Below are 15,976 nucleotides of genomic sequence, written 5' to 3' on the forward strand. Positions count from 1 at the left end.
ATAGTTTATATCTTTAATGTCTTAAGATATCAAGAATTAAGGAGTTGTGGCTGTATGGAGGTTCCTCAAAAAAAAAAAGAAAAAGAACTTCAATATGATCCAGCAATTCCACATCCAGATATTTATCCAAAGAAAGCAAAACACTGATTTCAAAAGATACATTCATCTGAATGTTCATAGCCGCATTATTTACAATAAGCAAGGTATGGAAGTAATCTGTGTCCATTGGTATATGAATGGATAAAGAAGATGTGACACACACACACACACGACAATGGACTCAGCCATAGAGTGAAGTTTTACCATTTGCAACAACATGGATGGGCCCAGAGGATATTATTCTTAGTGAAATAAACCAGAAAAAGATAAATACTGTATGATATCACTTACATGTAGAGTCTAAAAAATAAAACAAACTAGTAAATATAACAAAAAGGAAACAGACTCACAGATATAGAGAACAATCAGTGGTTACCAGTAGGAAGAGACAAGTAGGGAGGAGAGAGAAAGGAGAAGAGAATTAAAAGGTACAAACCACTAGGTAAAAAATTAAGACGATACAGCAAGTATATAATGTACAACACAGGGAATACAGCCAATATTTCATAACTTTAAATGACGTATGATCTATAAAAATATGGGATCACGACATTCTACACCTGAAACTAATATAACATTGTAAATAAACTGGACTTCTCTGTATTTATTTATTTTTGGCCATGCCCCTGGCGTGTGGGATCTTAGTTCCCGGTCAGGATCCAACCTGTTCCCTGTGCCGCTGCAGTGGCAGCGTGGAGTCTTAACCACTGGACCACCAGGGAGGTCTCATATGCTTCAATTTTTAAAAAAGAATTAAGTTGTTTTTTGTTTGATTATAGTATTTTAAAATGTTTTGTATGGTTTTATGTTTTTGCTTTGAGGAATATTTTTTTTCCCCCAAAAGGGTATTTCAGAAGTCAACACTTGTTAAAACGTTGCTTGTAAAAATCTGTAAAATAGTGTTTGAAGTTAAAAAAAAAAAATAGCAATCTTTGTAGAGCCTTTGCTAGGGAGTTAATAACAGTGGCCTTACCTATTATAAACTTAATTTTTATAACATTAAAAGTGGGTCTCTATGTACCTCAGCGTTATGGAGATTCTGTAGAAGTGTAAATCTGCTTCTAGGCTTTTATGTGATTAGGATAGTGTCTGCATTACTCTCATTGGACGGCCAAGTGGAAAAACTTAATCCCTATAAAAATTAGTTCAAATATTAGAGAATCCTCTGTGGAGAGTTTTCCATTTTTATCACCATATCACTTTTTCTTTTAAGCAGTGGAAATTCCCTTGGGTTCTCTCTGGCCCTCTTCCATCGTGTGAGCTGTAGTGTTGGGAATCAGATGCCGATAGCATCTCTGGGGGCCACCCACTCAGGGGTTTGTTTGTTCTGCTAATCCATAGTTTTGGCCCCTGGTGTAGACGTGTAAGTAAGATGAAAAGTTAAGATTCTGTGATGATGACCCAACCACCAAGAATTCTCTTAGAATAAGCTGGTTCAAACTTGAAGAAGTGCAACCTAACACAGCTTTTTAATTCTGGGCTTCAGGATTATGCTTTACAGATACCTGTTTTAGCCTTTTAGAAAAACAAGAAAATTCTCCCTCTTCCTCTCACATTTGAAGGTCCTAAGATATTAATTATTTGAGTTGGATAGAAACTAATACAGGTTCAAGTTTACCTGAAACCTTTTTTAGTTAAAACAAAATTGATGATCCAGTTTAGTTGCATTAATTGTTTGAGGAAATATAGGGTTTGTTCCAGTCTGAACTGAGTTGTTAGGTGTTTTTTATATACTGCATTTCATATGCTCATATAGTTTGTAGTTCTATAAATAATTAACATTTAGATTGGTTAAACAAATAAGCACAGTTTGTTCCAGTTTTTCGTTCACAGTTTAAATTGGTTCAAGTTACTGAGAAGTGTAGAGCCACCATATATAATTTCTTTTTTTGTGAAAGCAGATTTAGACACACTTTTTTTTTTTTTTTGTAATCAGGGGAAAGGATTTCTCTCAGGAAATTGTGTGACTCCAGTTGATGACTGATCTCAACCGAGGCTGTCGGGGTGAGGGTTAGTTGAGGCTGTTATTTTTACCATCAGACAGGGAGTCAAAATTGGATCTCTGAGAGCCTTTGATCCCTCCCCCCAGCCCCAAGATTAAACTGTGATCCAGAAAGCAGCAGCTTTCAAGGCTTGCATGAGGCCAGTCTTTTTCTGATCTCTGTAGAACATGGCAGCTTACAAAGTGGTTCATGCTGTCTGCTCTCTCCTTTGTGGGGTTCAGATTATGGATACCAGACATATCATGCTTAATGAGTGGCAGTTGTTGCCAGAGGAATGGGCGTTGGCTGTTGCTTCCAAAGTAGGCATTTGCTACGAATATCCCAGCACAGACATCAGGGGCAGGGGAGCAGGGAGTGTGACGGGAGGACATGGCGTTTACCGTTGTAAGTCCTGTGATTGTGTATTTCAGGATCTGCAGGTTTTCCATGATGATTTCTCCAGCCAGAGGACAAAAGTCTTTAGACATGCTCCATTCCACTGGATGGAAACGGGAGGGTGGGGGGAAAGAGAGGGAGAGAGAAAAATAGGGAAAGAAAAAGGAAGAAGAGTTATCTATCAAGAATCTCTCTCAAAAACAGTGAAGTTTATCATCTTTCCCCTATATTGGCAATCTAACAGTTCTCAGGGTAAGGCAGTTTCCACGTCCACCATTATTGTTTAAAACAAAAGCAGGAAAAAAGCACTCACTCACTCAATAGTGATTGTGTGCGCTAAGTCATTTCAGTCGTGTATGACTCTTTGTGACCCCATGGACTGTCGCTGGCCAGGCTCTTCTGTTCATGGGATTCTCTAGGCAAGAATACAGGAGTGGATTGCCATGCCCTTATCCAGGGGATCTTCCTGACCCAGGGATGGAACCTGCATCTCTTAAGTCTCCTGCAGTGACAGGCAGGTTCTTTACCCCAGCACCACCGGGTATGTATTTATGTGTATAGACACACACATGCTAAGGCATATTATGTACAAGTTTGTTGTATATAGAAGATAAGTTATTTATTACATGTTAGAAGATCCCAGGGGTATTCTCACAAATAAGGAAGCCTCCTTTCATGCCCTCCTGCATAATTTGACTCCTCCTTCTAGAATAATTCTCGTTTTCTTAGTGTCTTATGCTCTACTCCTCTGGCTTTGCTTCTCCTCCATGAGAGTGTCTTCCAGGATTTTTCATTGGTTTCTTTTCAGCTGGAGAATTTGGGATTTGTGGCTGACCTCTTCAGTGCTCTCCACACACCTGACATCTCCAGAGCGGATGTTCATTCACAGTTAAACCTAACACTCAAATTGTAACACCCCATTTTACTGTGAGACATGCTCTTTCCTAACATTTTCCACTGGTTGGAAAAACCCATGGTCAGGAGAGAGACATTGTACATCATCAGTAAAAAGCGTCTTAAGTGACCGTTTACACATGGCAGGATTTGAGGCAACCCTAAATGAAGCGTGAGCTTAAGTCACATGGAAGACAAGGCCTGCATATTTCTAAACCTCATGATGACAAGCTATAAACCTTAAGATTTAAATTATATTCTCTATGACACTTAAATACTTCAAAATTAAGCCAAAGCGTCTAAATCCTGCTGCTCCCCCAGACTCAGACAATTCCTCTGCTAGTGGAAGTATTCCACTAAGTACTTTTTCTTATAGGAATGTTTCTCTTCTCTTTTTCTTAATTCCCACTCGTGACTTTGCCACACATCTAGTCTACCAACCTAAAACTCGGTGCATCCTTTCCTCCTCTTTTTCTCCAGTTCCTCACAACCAGTTGATTACTATACCCAGTAAATTCTATTTTTAAATGCCTCCCATAAATTTCCCTCTCTTCCCTCACTGAAGCTATTCTAGAGCAGACTCTCATAATCATGAGCATCAACTCTGCAATTGATTTTTTTTTAGGCCTAATTAATAAACTCTCCTAATTGATTTTTCTGTTCATATCCATATCCTTATATACAATCTTCTTATTATAACCTGCATTATAGTTTTAAAATATAGATCAAATTATTTAGTTTCTCTGCCTAAAATCTTTTCTCGGTGTCTAGTTGATTTCAAAGTGAGATGTAATCTTAACAAGGCATTCAAGGACCTTCGCAGTCTAGTCTCAACCTTATTGTACTATGCTTCTGTTCTGCCCTTTCCCAAAGCAAAGTCCTTGCTTTATAAATCTCTGTTGCCTGGCTGTTATTCTGCATGTTTTTATGCCTCTGCCTTGTGTTCATCTTCCAACTTTGCTTGTCAAAACCCTACTAACCCTCTAAATTCCTCAGGAATAATTAATTAAATACATCTTTTTTTCTGTGTTCCCAAAGTACTTTATTTGTATAGAAATAAGGTTTAATGCACATAATTATGCTTTATTGTAGGCGTCTCTTTTTCTTGTTAGACGTTGGGAAATTTAAGAATAAGAGAAGTGTTAGTCATTTTTTCCCTCTAGATCCACACGTGGACCTGTGTTCTTGGTGCATAGAAGATGCTTACTTTAGTATTTATTTAGTATTTAGTATTTATTTAGTATTTAGTATTTATTTATTTCACAAATCAAATACATATATATTTGTTTTATTGTGTGCATTTGCATACGTACACATGCTCACACACAGACAATTCAGAATAGACTGGTTTTCCAACATAGAGATATTTTTCTCATGTGAATCTTCTCTTTCTCCAAATTCTTGCCCTTTGAAGCTCTCAGGCACATTATAAAGTCTAATTAGAATCAAATGATTAAGGTTTTGTGTTATACCTTATAACACAGCCTATACCTTATTATAAATACATATTCTAAAAATATATCTATGGATGTATTTTAATATATGTGTTTTATATGTGTGTGTATATATGTATAATTTTTTCCCAAATGTTTTATTATGCTTAGGAGCTCTTAGCTCTTGAAAAAGCCAAGTTTCCTAAAGTCAAATTAGAGAGAGTTTGTATTCAGAGAATAATGTTGCATATTATTTTAAGCTAAAGAAAAAAGAGCAGTCACTGAGGGAATTATCACAAACAAAATGAAAATCAGTAGCACATGTGCAAGAACATTTATAAAGAACAAAGAATATAGGAAAATTCTAGAAACAAAAATATCTTTGGTTGCCATTGAGACATATATGGTTGACTGATGTGGTGAAGACCCAAGTCCAAGGCTGAGGATCAACAGCTTCTGATTTTGGGCTGAGGATTCAGGGTAATATCCAAAAGAAGGGCTAAGGATTAGTGGGAACAAGAGCAGATTATTTGAGAAATGATTAATCAAAAGTTTCTCAGAGATGCAGTCTTTACAATTTCTGAAGAAACAACAATTTATTTTTGAATAAGTGCTGTCATGTTCTATTGAAATATGTTCTACAAAGCATGTTTCAGATGGAAAAGAGGGCCTGGCTTCTTGAAAAACAGCACGCAAAAAAACCCCAAATAGAAGCAGTTTTGTAGGGAGGTTATGGTCCTCTTTAGGAGTTAATAGAAAGGTTTAAGCGTTTAAGTCTAATTTGGTTTTATAATGTGTGTAGATTTCAACGGGGCAAGGATTTAGAGAAAGAGAAGACTCACGTGAAAGGAAAAAAATTCTCCACGTTGGAATGGCCAGTCCATTCTGGGACAACCTAGAATGGACTGGGAAAAAACCTAGTTTTTTTTCCCTCTTTGTACTTCCTTGGGTTGGTGGGCTCTTTTGACATACAGAAAGGTGATTCTGCTCACTCCTGGAAATAGAGTGAGTAGGAATCACTTTGAGAGTCAATTGGGAGTTCTAAGAAGGCAACTTAGTAAGGTCTCTCTGGAAAGTTATGTGCAGGTAGTTTAAAGATTTAATATTAAAGCCATGAGAAAAATCACTTATAAGTCTGCTCTAAATCCCTGAAGAGTTGGAGCTGTGTATATGAAGTTTAAGACTATATAAGACTTATAATTTTCAGATAAGGATTAGGGCAACTGTTTCTACTTAGGTCTGGGAAATAGAAGCAGGGTTCAATCATGCAATAGCTCACAGCAGTTGAACATTAGTGAAAAAGGTGCCAGACAAAACCTAGGTGTTAGTATTTCTTAACATTTGGCTCTGGCTCAAACTGGGAATCAGTGTATTTATATCAAATAGCTATGAATATTTTAAATGTGATTTGCTATTTTAACAAATATTTCGCTTTTATCTAAGCTTTAGAAATGTCAGCTGGGCGAGAGAGTTCTAGCTGAACCATCACCATTTTCCTGATGACAGTTATGTAAACCACAGACTGAAAGCTTAAGAAGAAAAAGAGCTCCTAATGGTTTGGCCTTGTCACTTGAAGTCTATAATGTAGGGAGAAATGTCCCAGGGAGAAGGGTAGAAAATGCATGACTGGAAGCCTTAGGGTATGCAAGCAGAGAACTTAGTCAAAATGCAGGTCAATTTCATGCCTCATGGTGTGGCTTGAGGGATTAACAAACCCTGGAGTTGTAACAGTGTTATAAATGAAGAGGCCATCCTGAGTCTGCAGGAGCCTCAGTGAGGCATGCTCTACTGTGTGATGATGAGGACTGTGTAGAAGGAAAGGCATAAAGAGGTAACATTGCAGCAATGTCTAGTTTCTCTTCAATTGATTAAAAAAAAAAATCTAAAACTTGCTGTTGTCCAGCTTCTCCCTCAAATCTCACATGACTCAAAGTCTGGAGAAGTTGTTTTACCCTCTTCACACATCAGCAGGGCAGACTGTAAAAGGTATCCTCTCGTCCAGGCCCTAACCAAGCTTTCCGCTTGAGCCTCACCAGCCACTCGACTTCAGGCCCATTGCTTATGCTGTTTTCTCTTTTGGTATGCTCGCCTTCCCCCAAATCTTCTACCCACTTCATTCAAACCCCTGGTTCCAGGACCCTTCCTTTTCACAGCTTTTCTTGGCTTTCCAAGGGAAGCCCCTTTGAAAAGTTCCCCATAGCAATTGTAATACATTGTTACATTGCACTTGCTTTATTATTTTGTATCTAAGAGATCTGTCTCCTCTTTAGTCTATGAGCTCTCTGAGAGCCTGAACCAAGCTGCATTAATACCATTAATACCATGCATCTATCATAGCACCTAGCACAATCTAGGTGGCTCAGTATATATTGGGTGAACTGAACCCTTGATTCATGACTTTGGAATGCTTGAAGACTAAGATAGACAGAAATCTGACCCTGGTACTTAAAGAATAAGAAAACAGTGTTAGAATAGAAAAAATTACACTCAAAAGAGAACAGAAGTTGCTTGAGCTGCTTAATAAGTAGTTGAGATGGAGATTAATTCCTGGCTTTAAGATTCCCAGCATCCCAGGCTGTTCACTTGTCTATACTGCCTCTGAGGACCCCCAAAATTAAAGTTTATTTCCTATTCCCTATCAGCGCTTCTATGGAACCAAAACAGCATTTTTACTGGCCACACTCACCCGGTGCCTTAGCTAATGAATGGAATTTGGCTAGACTGCCCAGCCCAGCACCAGAGCATTATGAAATCTTCCCTTGATCCATCTAGTTGTGCAGTTTCTAACCTTTCAGGCCAACCATAGCACAAGAGGAAGAGAGAGGGAGAGAGGAATATGCCTAGAAACCTGGAGAAAGATCAAATATAGTCATTTCTAGAGATGAGAAGATCTGTCTTGCTCAAGCATGAACCCACTCCACACTTGTGAGTTTTAAATTGGGAACTGACGTGAAAACTCTGAATCTGGGAATTCTGTTTAGGTCTGGCAACATACGAGATTGGAGCCGCTTGCATTTTTTATTTTAAATTCCCTGGGTAGTTCGAGGAGCAGGGGCATGCATTACTTTCAAACAAGAATCTTTATTGTTTGCATAGCACACAGTCTTCCAGTTAATTAGAAAAACATTTTTTTCCCAAATTAAATTTCCCTGGAAAAACAATGATTTAAATTAAGGGCAAAAGGCTTTTTTTTGGGGGGGTGGGGGGAGACACTAGTAAATCCTTCCTGCACCTATTGCTTCTAGAAGACTAAAAGTACAGTTGGAATTGGAAGGCTATATTCAATTCTTTATTGTGAGATTCTGCCATCCATAAAAATAATATGCCTCTACTTGAATAGCTTATGTACTGTCTTAGTTTCGCCTGCCATATGACAGACTACCTATAGATACAGACATGATGAGATTCTAAATGTTCAGGGTTTTGACAAGTGCGTAACACTGCAAAAGAGTACGTGTGTCAGCAACAAAACTCAGCTCCACAATCTGATCTATTTGCTTCTTTATCTCCTAACGGCTTTCCTCTTATGGCTCTCATCTGAATTCGTACTTTCTCTCAATCCTCTTTGCTTTCTAAATAAAATATATAATTTTTGTGAGTCTTACTACTACTAAGAGTTCTTTCTCTTTTTCCAAGCATGGCATGAAGTGTTTGTTGAAGGAACACCAGTCTTTCAGAGGCCCAGCTGCCATCAGTTTAATGTCTTCAGTGAGATTCAAACAGCTTCACCTCTTGTACTTTTTTGGTCTCTTAACCAGAGGTGCCTTTAAGCACCTCTTAAAATTTCTTCAGTAATTTCTGCAGTTTGGGGATGAGAAAGTCTAAATGATCTCTACTACTGGAGTTACTAGAAGTATAAGTAAGCCCCCAGTCCCAGATCATATAGAAATCACTTTTTTTTTCTTTTCATTTATAGGATCTCTTTCCTTAGTAGAGTCATCTACTGGATTTTCCTAAAACATTAAATTAAGAGTTAGGAAGGTCTCAGATTTATCACAAACTACAAAGTACAAAATCTCCTTATGTCATATCTAAGATTAGGTGATACGATAGGGTGTTTTAGATAGATAGGGTGTTTTAGGTGTTTTAAATTAAAGTTAAATTTTAGATAGAGAGGCAGAAGGAGAAAGTCAGAGCTTGGTTCCAACCATATTTAGATCAGATAATTCCAGTGAGTGCTGGAGTTGACCCATATGGCTTCCAAGAGCTGATTGTTAAAATTTCAGGAATTTTTCCAGCTAGAAGTTAAACATAGCCATCATTAAAAATTAAATTGTATAAACTTATAGTTAAATAAATTGTGTTTAAAAGACAGTAAATAATCAAAACTCATGGCTTCCTAATTTACTGCGTTTTATTATTAGTTATGCTCTTAAGATTATTGATACATGTTTTATCAGTATGGTAGAAATAGGATATAATGATGTACTACTACACTTATCTCCCCAGTCTGTTTACTGACATCACATTGGTAGCTTCAAATTGGGTGTGGTGGGAATATGTGCGGTATAGAAGTCAGCAAATGCTATGAAACCAAAGCTTGATTTTTTATTTTGTGGAATGTCTAAACCAGGTATTGGCAAACTATAGTTAAAAGCCAAATCTTGCCAGAGGTCAGGCTTTTACATTTTTAAAGGACTGTAAATGCATGCATTCACACACACACACACACAGAATATGGGACAGAGACCACATGTAGCTCACAAAGCCTAATATGTTTACTCTCTGGTCCTTTGTAGAGAAATTTGCTGACCACTAGTCTAGACTTAAGAAAGTGATGGAGAGTTAATAATTCAAATTAAAGTTAAATGTCTCTGTGGCTGTTATATTATGAGTAAAACAAAATAATTGAGGAAATATTCTTCCAGTACTCAGAACTATTACTTGATTCTCCTCCTGCCCTCACTCTTTCCCAGCATCAAGGTTTTTTCCAATGAGTTGGTTCTTTACATCGGTGGCCAAAGTACTGGAGCTTCAGTTTTAGCAGTAGTTCTTCCAAGAATATTCAGGGTTGATTTCCTTTAGAATTGATTGGTTTGATCTCCCTGAAGCCCAAAGGACTCTCAAGAGTCTTCTCCAGGACCACAGTTTGAAAGCATCAATTCTTCAGCATTCAGCTTGTCCTTATGGACAACTCTCACATCTGTATATGACCACTGGAAAAACCATAGCCTTGACTAGACGGACCTTTGTTGGCAAAGTAATGTCTCTGCTTTTGAATATGCTGTTAGGTTGGTCATAGCTTTCCTTCCAAGGTGTAAGCATCTTTTAATTTCAAGACTGCAATCACCATCTGCAGTGATTTTGGAGCCCAAGGAAATAAAATCTGTCACTGCTTCCACTTTTTCCCTTTCTATTTGCTATGAAATGATGGGACTGGGTGCCATGATCTATATTTTTTTAATGTTGAGTTTCTAGCAAGCTTTTTCACTTTCCTCTTTCACTCTCATCAGGAGGTTCTTCTTTGCTTTCTGACATCAGGGTGGTACCATCTGCATATCTGAGGCTGTTGATATTTCTCTGAGCAATCTTGATTCTAGCTTGTGATTCATCAAAGCTGGGATGATGTACTCTGCATAGAAGTTAATTAAACAGGGTGACAATATACAGCCTTGTCATACACCTTTCCCGATTTTGAACCAATCCATTGTTTCATGTCCAGTTCTGATTGTTGCTTCTTGATCTGCATACAGGTTTCTCGGGAGGCAGGTACAGTGGTCTGGTACTCCTATCTCTTTAAGAATTTTCCACTTTGTTGTAGTCCACACAAAGGCTTTAGCATAGTCAGTGCAGCAGAAGTAGATGTTTTTCTGGAATTCCCTTGTTTTCTCCATGATCCAACGGATGTTGGCAATTTGATCTCTGGTGGTTCCTCTACCTCCTCAAAACCCAGCTTGTATATCTGGAAGTTCTCGGTTCACATACTGCTGAAGCCTAGCTTGAAGGATTTTGAGTATAACCTTGTTAGTATGTGAAATGAGTTCAATTGTATGGTAGTTTGAACATTCTTTGGCATTGCCCTTCTTTAGGACTGGAATGAAAACTGACATTTTCCTGTCCTGTGGCCACTGCTAAGTTTTCCAAATTTGTTGATGAATTGAGTGTAGCCCTTTAACAACATCATATTTTAGGATTTGAAATAGCTCAGGTGGAATTCCATTAGCTCCTTTAATTTTGTTCAAAGTAATGCTTCCTAATGGACTTTCCTGATAGCCCAGTTGGTAAAGAATCCACCTGCAATGCAGGAGACCCCAGTTTGATTCCTGGGAAGGGAAGATCCACTAGAGGAGGGATAAGCTACCCACTCCTATATTCTTAGGCTTCGCTTGTGGCTCAGCTGGTGAAGAATCTGCCCACAATGTGGGAGACCTGGGTTCAGTCCCTGGGTTGGGAAGATCCCCTGGAGAAGGGAAAGGCTACCCCCTCCAGTATCCTGGTCTGGAGAATTCCATAGACTGTATAGTCCATGGGGTCACAAAGAGTCGGACACAGCTGAGCGGCTTTCACTTTCACTTTCACTTTCAATGCTTCCTAAGGCCCGCTTGACTTCTCACTCCAGGGTGTCTGGCTCTAGGTCAGTGATCACACCATATGGGTTAGCTGGGTCATAAAAACCTTTTTTGTATAGTTCTTCTGTGTATTCTTGCCACCTCTTCTTAATCTCTTCTGCTTCTGTTAGGTCCTTACTGTTTCTGTCCTTTATTGTGCCCATTCTTGGATGAAATATTCCCTTGATATTTCCAGTTTTTTGAAAAAGATCTCCAGTCTTTCCCACTCTATTGTTTTCCTCTGTTTCTTTGCAGTCTTCATTTAAGAAGGCTTTCTTTTTTAAAAAAATAATTAATTAATTTTTATAATTAAGGCTTTCTTATCTATTTTTGCTATTCTCTGTATTCTCTGGAACTCTGCATTCAGTTGGGTGTATCTTTCCCTTTCTCCTTTGCCTTTCACGTCTCCCTTTCTCAGCTATTTGTAAAGCTTCCTCAGACAACCACTTTGCCTTCTTGCATTTCTTTTTCTTTAAGATGGTTTTGGTCTCTGCCTCCTGTACAATGTTATGAGCCTCTGTCCATAGTTCTTTAGGCACTCTGTCTACCAGAGCTGAACTCCTGAATCTATTTGTCACCTCCAGTGTATAAACATAAGGGGTTTGATTTAGGTCATACCTGAATGGTCTAGTGGTTTTCCCTACTTTCTTTAATTTAAGCTTGAATGTTGCAATAAAGAGCTCACGATCTGAGTCACAGTCAGCTCCAGATCTTGTTTTAGAGCTTCTTCATCTGTGGCTGCAAAGAACATAATCAATCTGATTTTAGTATTGACCACCTGATGACGTCAGTGTGTAGAGTCATCTCTTGGGTTGTTGGGAGAGGTTTTTTCTGTGACCAGAGTGATCTCTTGACCAAACTGTTAGCCTTTGCTCTGCTTCAGATTGCTCTCCAAGGCCAAACTTGCCTGTTACTCTGGGTATCTCTTGACTTCCTACTTTTGCATTCCAATCCCCTATGATGAAAAGGACACTTTTCTTTTTGGTGTTAGTTCTAGAAAGTGTTGTAGGTCTTCAGAGAATAGGTAAACTTTAGCTTCTTTTTCAGCGTCAGTGACTGGGGCATCAGTTCAGTTCAGTTCAGTCGCTCAGTCCTGTCCAACTCTTTGTGACCCCATGAATCGCAGCACGCCAGGCCTCCCTGTCCATCACCAACTCCCGGAGTTCACTCAGACTCACGTCCATCGAGTCAGTGATGCCATCCAGCCATCTCATCCTCTGTCGTCCCCTTCTCCTCCTGCCCTCAATCTCTCCCAGCATCAGAGTCTTTTCCAAGGAGTCAACTCTTCGCATGAGGTGGCCAAAGTACTGGAGTTTCAGCTTTAGCATCATTCCTTCCAAAGAAATCCCAGGGCTGATCTTCAGAATGGACTGGTTGGATCTCCTTACAGTCCAAGGGACTCAAGAGTCTTCTCCAACACCACAGTTCAAAAGCATCAATTCTTTGGCGCTCAGCTTTCTTCACAGTCCAATTCTCACATCCATACATGACCACTGGAAAAACCATAGCCTTGACTAGACGGACCTTTGTTGGCAAAGTAATGTCTCTGCTTTTCAATATGCTATCTAGGTTGGTCATAACTTGCCTTCCAAGGAGTAAGTGTCTTTTAGTTTCATGGCTGCTGTCACCATCTGCAGTGATTTTGGACCCCCAAAAAATAAAGTCTGACACTGTTCCCACTGTTTCCTCATCTTTTTCCCATGAAGTGATGGAACCAGATGCCATGATCTTCATTTTCTGAATATTGATTTAAGCCAACTTTTTGACTCTCCTCTTTCACTTTCATCAAGAGGCTTTTTAGTTCCTCTTCACTTTCTGCCATAAGGGTGGTGTCACCTGCATATCTGAAGTTATTGATATTTCTCCTGGCAGTCTTGATTCCAGCTTGTGCTTCTTCCAGCCCAGCGTTTCTCATGATGTACTCTGCATATAAGTTAAATAAGCAGGGTGCCAATATACAGCCTTGACGTACTCCTTTTCCTATTTGAAACCAGTCTGTTGTTCCATGTCCAGTTCTAACTGTTGCATAGACTTGGATTATTGCAATGTTGAAAGGTTTGCCTTGGAAATGAACAGAGATTCTTCTGTCATTTTTGAGATTGCACCCAAATGCTGCATTTCAGACTCTTTTGTGGACTATAAAGACTACTCCATTTCTTCTAAGGGAATCTTGCCCACAGTAGTAGATATAATGGGCTGCTTAACTAAATTAGCTCATTCCTGTCCATTTTAGTTCACCGATTCCTAAGATGTTGATGTTCAGTCTTGCCCTCTCCTGCCTGACCATGACCAATTTACCTTGATTCATGGACCTAGCATTGCAGGTTCCTATGTAGTATTGTTCTTTACAGTATCGGACTTCACTCACCATCGGACACATCCACAGCCAAACATCATTCTTGCTTTGGCCCAGCCACTTCATTCTTACTAGAACTGCTGGCAGTTGCCCTCTACTTTTCCCCAGTAGCCTATTGAACACCTTCTGACCTCAGGGGCTCATCTGCATGTGTCATATCTTTTTGCCTTTTTATACTGTCCATGTGATTCTCTGGGCAAGAATACTGGAGTGAAAAGTCGCCATTTCCTTCTCCAGTGGACCACATTTTGTTAGAACTCTTCACTATAACCTGGCTGTCTTGGGTGGCCCTGCACAGTATAGCTCATAGCTTCATTGAGTTACACAAGCCTCTTTGCTAGGACAAGGCTGTGACCCATGAAGGGGATAGGCTGTGAGGGATTTATAAGGAAGTGTATGGTATATTTTATTATTATTATTTTAAAATTGTGTGCTACATATCCTATCAGTAAAATTTATTAAAATACTGGTGTGTGTATGTGTGCTTTTTTTCCTCAGAGATCCGATTGTTTAACATTTACCATCATACCGCTGGATAAATCCTAGATGGTTGCTCAGATAAAAGTATGAGTGTGGATGTATCCTGACTAGCAGGGTATAGTGTCCATTGGAGGGTAGATTTCTCAAGGATAACTTAGGTAACATTCTGTTATCTAAGATGAAAATGAGGTATGTAAGCCTCTTAAGAGGCAGGAGTGGCACAGTGAGGGAATCTGGGAGAAATGTTCATTTCCTAAGGAATTACCATTTGGGAGGTCTGTCCAGTGGCCAAGACCCAGGCACTGGTCTGTACAGGCGCTCAGACTCCTTGCATCAGTGCTGCTTGCCCAAGCCAGGACTAGCCCAGAAACCAGCACAACATGCAGCTTGTAGGGCAGGCATCTGTGGACTTGATTGTCATGGACTGGCCAACCGAAACCTCAGTGTTAGCTGTATGTATGGCAAAACATCCTAGCCTATTCTCTCTGATGGCCTGTGAGAGCTCTATGCCTAAACAGGGTCATTGGCTTTATATTGGTAATTATTGGTCATTATTATTATAGTCTTTATTACACTTTATTATTATACATTATTATTATTAATATTTTATTTCATGATTATCTAGGTTTTATGAATGGGCACTTTTAAGACACTGTGGCCTGAAAATGGAAACATTGGTCATTAATTCCGACAAACCTCTCACTTTTCCTTTTTCTTTGGAACACTGCCATATAAAACGCCCAGCAGATTACTGCTTTTTTAATTCATTGATTATTCCTTGCCATTTCTCAACTTCAGCATGGTTGTGACATCATTTCTTGTTTATCGTAGCTGTTAGTTTTTATATTCTTTGTTGTATTTTCTGCATCACTACTCAACTGCGTTCCTTTCCTTGCAGCCTTTTCCCGTGAGAAATAGTTATTAGTTTCTCTTATTCTTTAATTTGTGCAAATTGAAGGAGTAGCAATGTAAAAGGGTCCTCGGCCAAATTTACTTCAAATTCTTCTCCTTTTCTAATTTTTCTTACAAGATCTCTCTTTTTGCTTCATTCTCTAGGATTAGGGAAAGCCTTTGTTACTTGTTATTTTATTAGCCTTATTAATTTCAGCTTTCCTCAAATATCTGAGATTATTTGTCTCAAATATTTGGGAATTTATATTATGTATGTATGGGTAAAGCGGAAAGCCACTGTTGAGTCAAGACTGTATAATAAAATCAGTACAGTACTTTTCAATTGAATGGTTTGTCAAATCAGATTTTAGGTTACTTATAAAAATATTCTAAGAAGATAGTGCACCCATATGTACAAATGTGTGTGATAATTTGTTATTTAAGGGGTATTATGAAAATGAGAGCTTTTTGGTTTGATCTGTTTGTCTCAAATATGAAGTAACTAGTAACATTTTACATCAAGTTTATAAAGTTTGAATTTTTTCTCCATGAATGAAACTAATTTTTATAATTAAATACTGAGTTTTATGAGCTTTCCCCATGGCCCAGTGGTAAACCTGCTTCAGTAATCTTGCCTGGAAAATTCCATGGGCAGAGGAACCTGGTAGGCTATAGTCCATAGTGTTGCCAAGAGATGGACACGACCAAGTGACTAAACAATCCAGTTGAGCTATTTCAAATCCTGGAAGATGATGCTGTGAAAGTGCTGCACTCAGTATGCCAGCAAATTTGGAAAACTCAGCAGTGGCCACAGGTCTGGAAAAGGTCAGTTTTCATTCCAATCCCAAAGAAAGGCAATGCCAAAGAATGTCAAACTACCGCACAATTGCACTCATC

General features: G+C 38.8%; 1 protein-coding gene across 1 annotated transcript in view; it reads right to left on the reverse strand.

The window, feature by feature from the left end:
• The window catches only part of ANKFN1 (ankyrin-repeat and fibronectin type III domain containing 1), a 275,609-nt gene that overhangs the window by 48,167 nt on the left and 211,466 nt on the right, over window positions 1-15,976 (reverse strand). Inside the window, exon 9 of the mRNA XM_010852951.1 lies at window positions 2,483-2,580. Within this exon, the coding sequence (XP_010851253.1) occupies window positions 2,483-2,580 (98 nt within the window). The remainder of the gene's footprint in view (window positions 1-2,482; window positions 2,581-15,976) is intronic.

Source organism: Bison bison, unplaced genomic scaffold (assembly GCF_000754665.1).
Source record: "Bison bison bison isolate TAMUID 2011002044 unplaced genomic scaffold, Bison_UMD1.0 scf7180017864317, whole genome shotgun sequence".
NCBI lineage: Eukaryota > Metazoa > Chordata > Mammalia > Artiodactyla > Bovidae > Bison > Bison bison.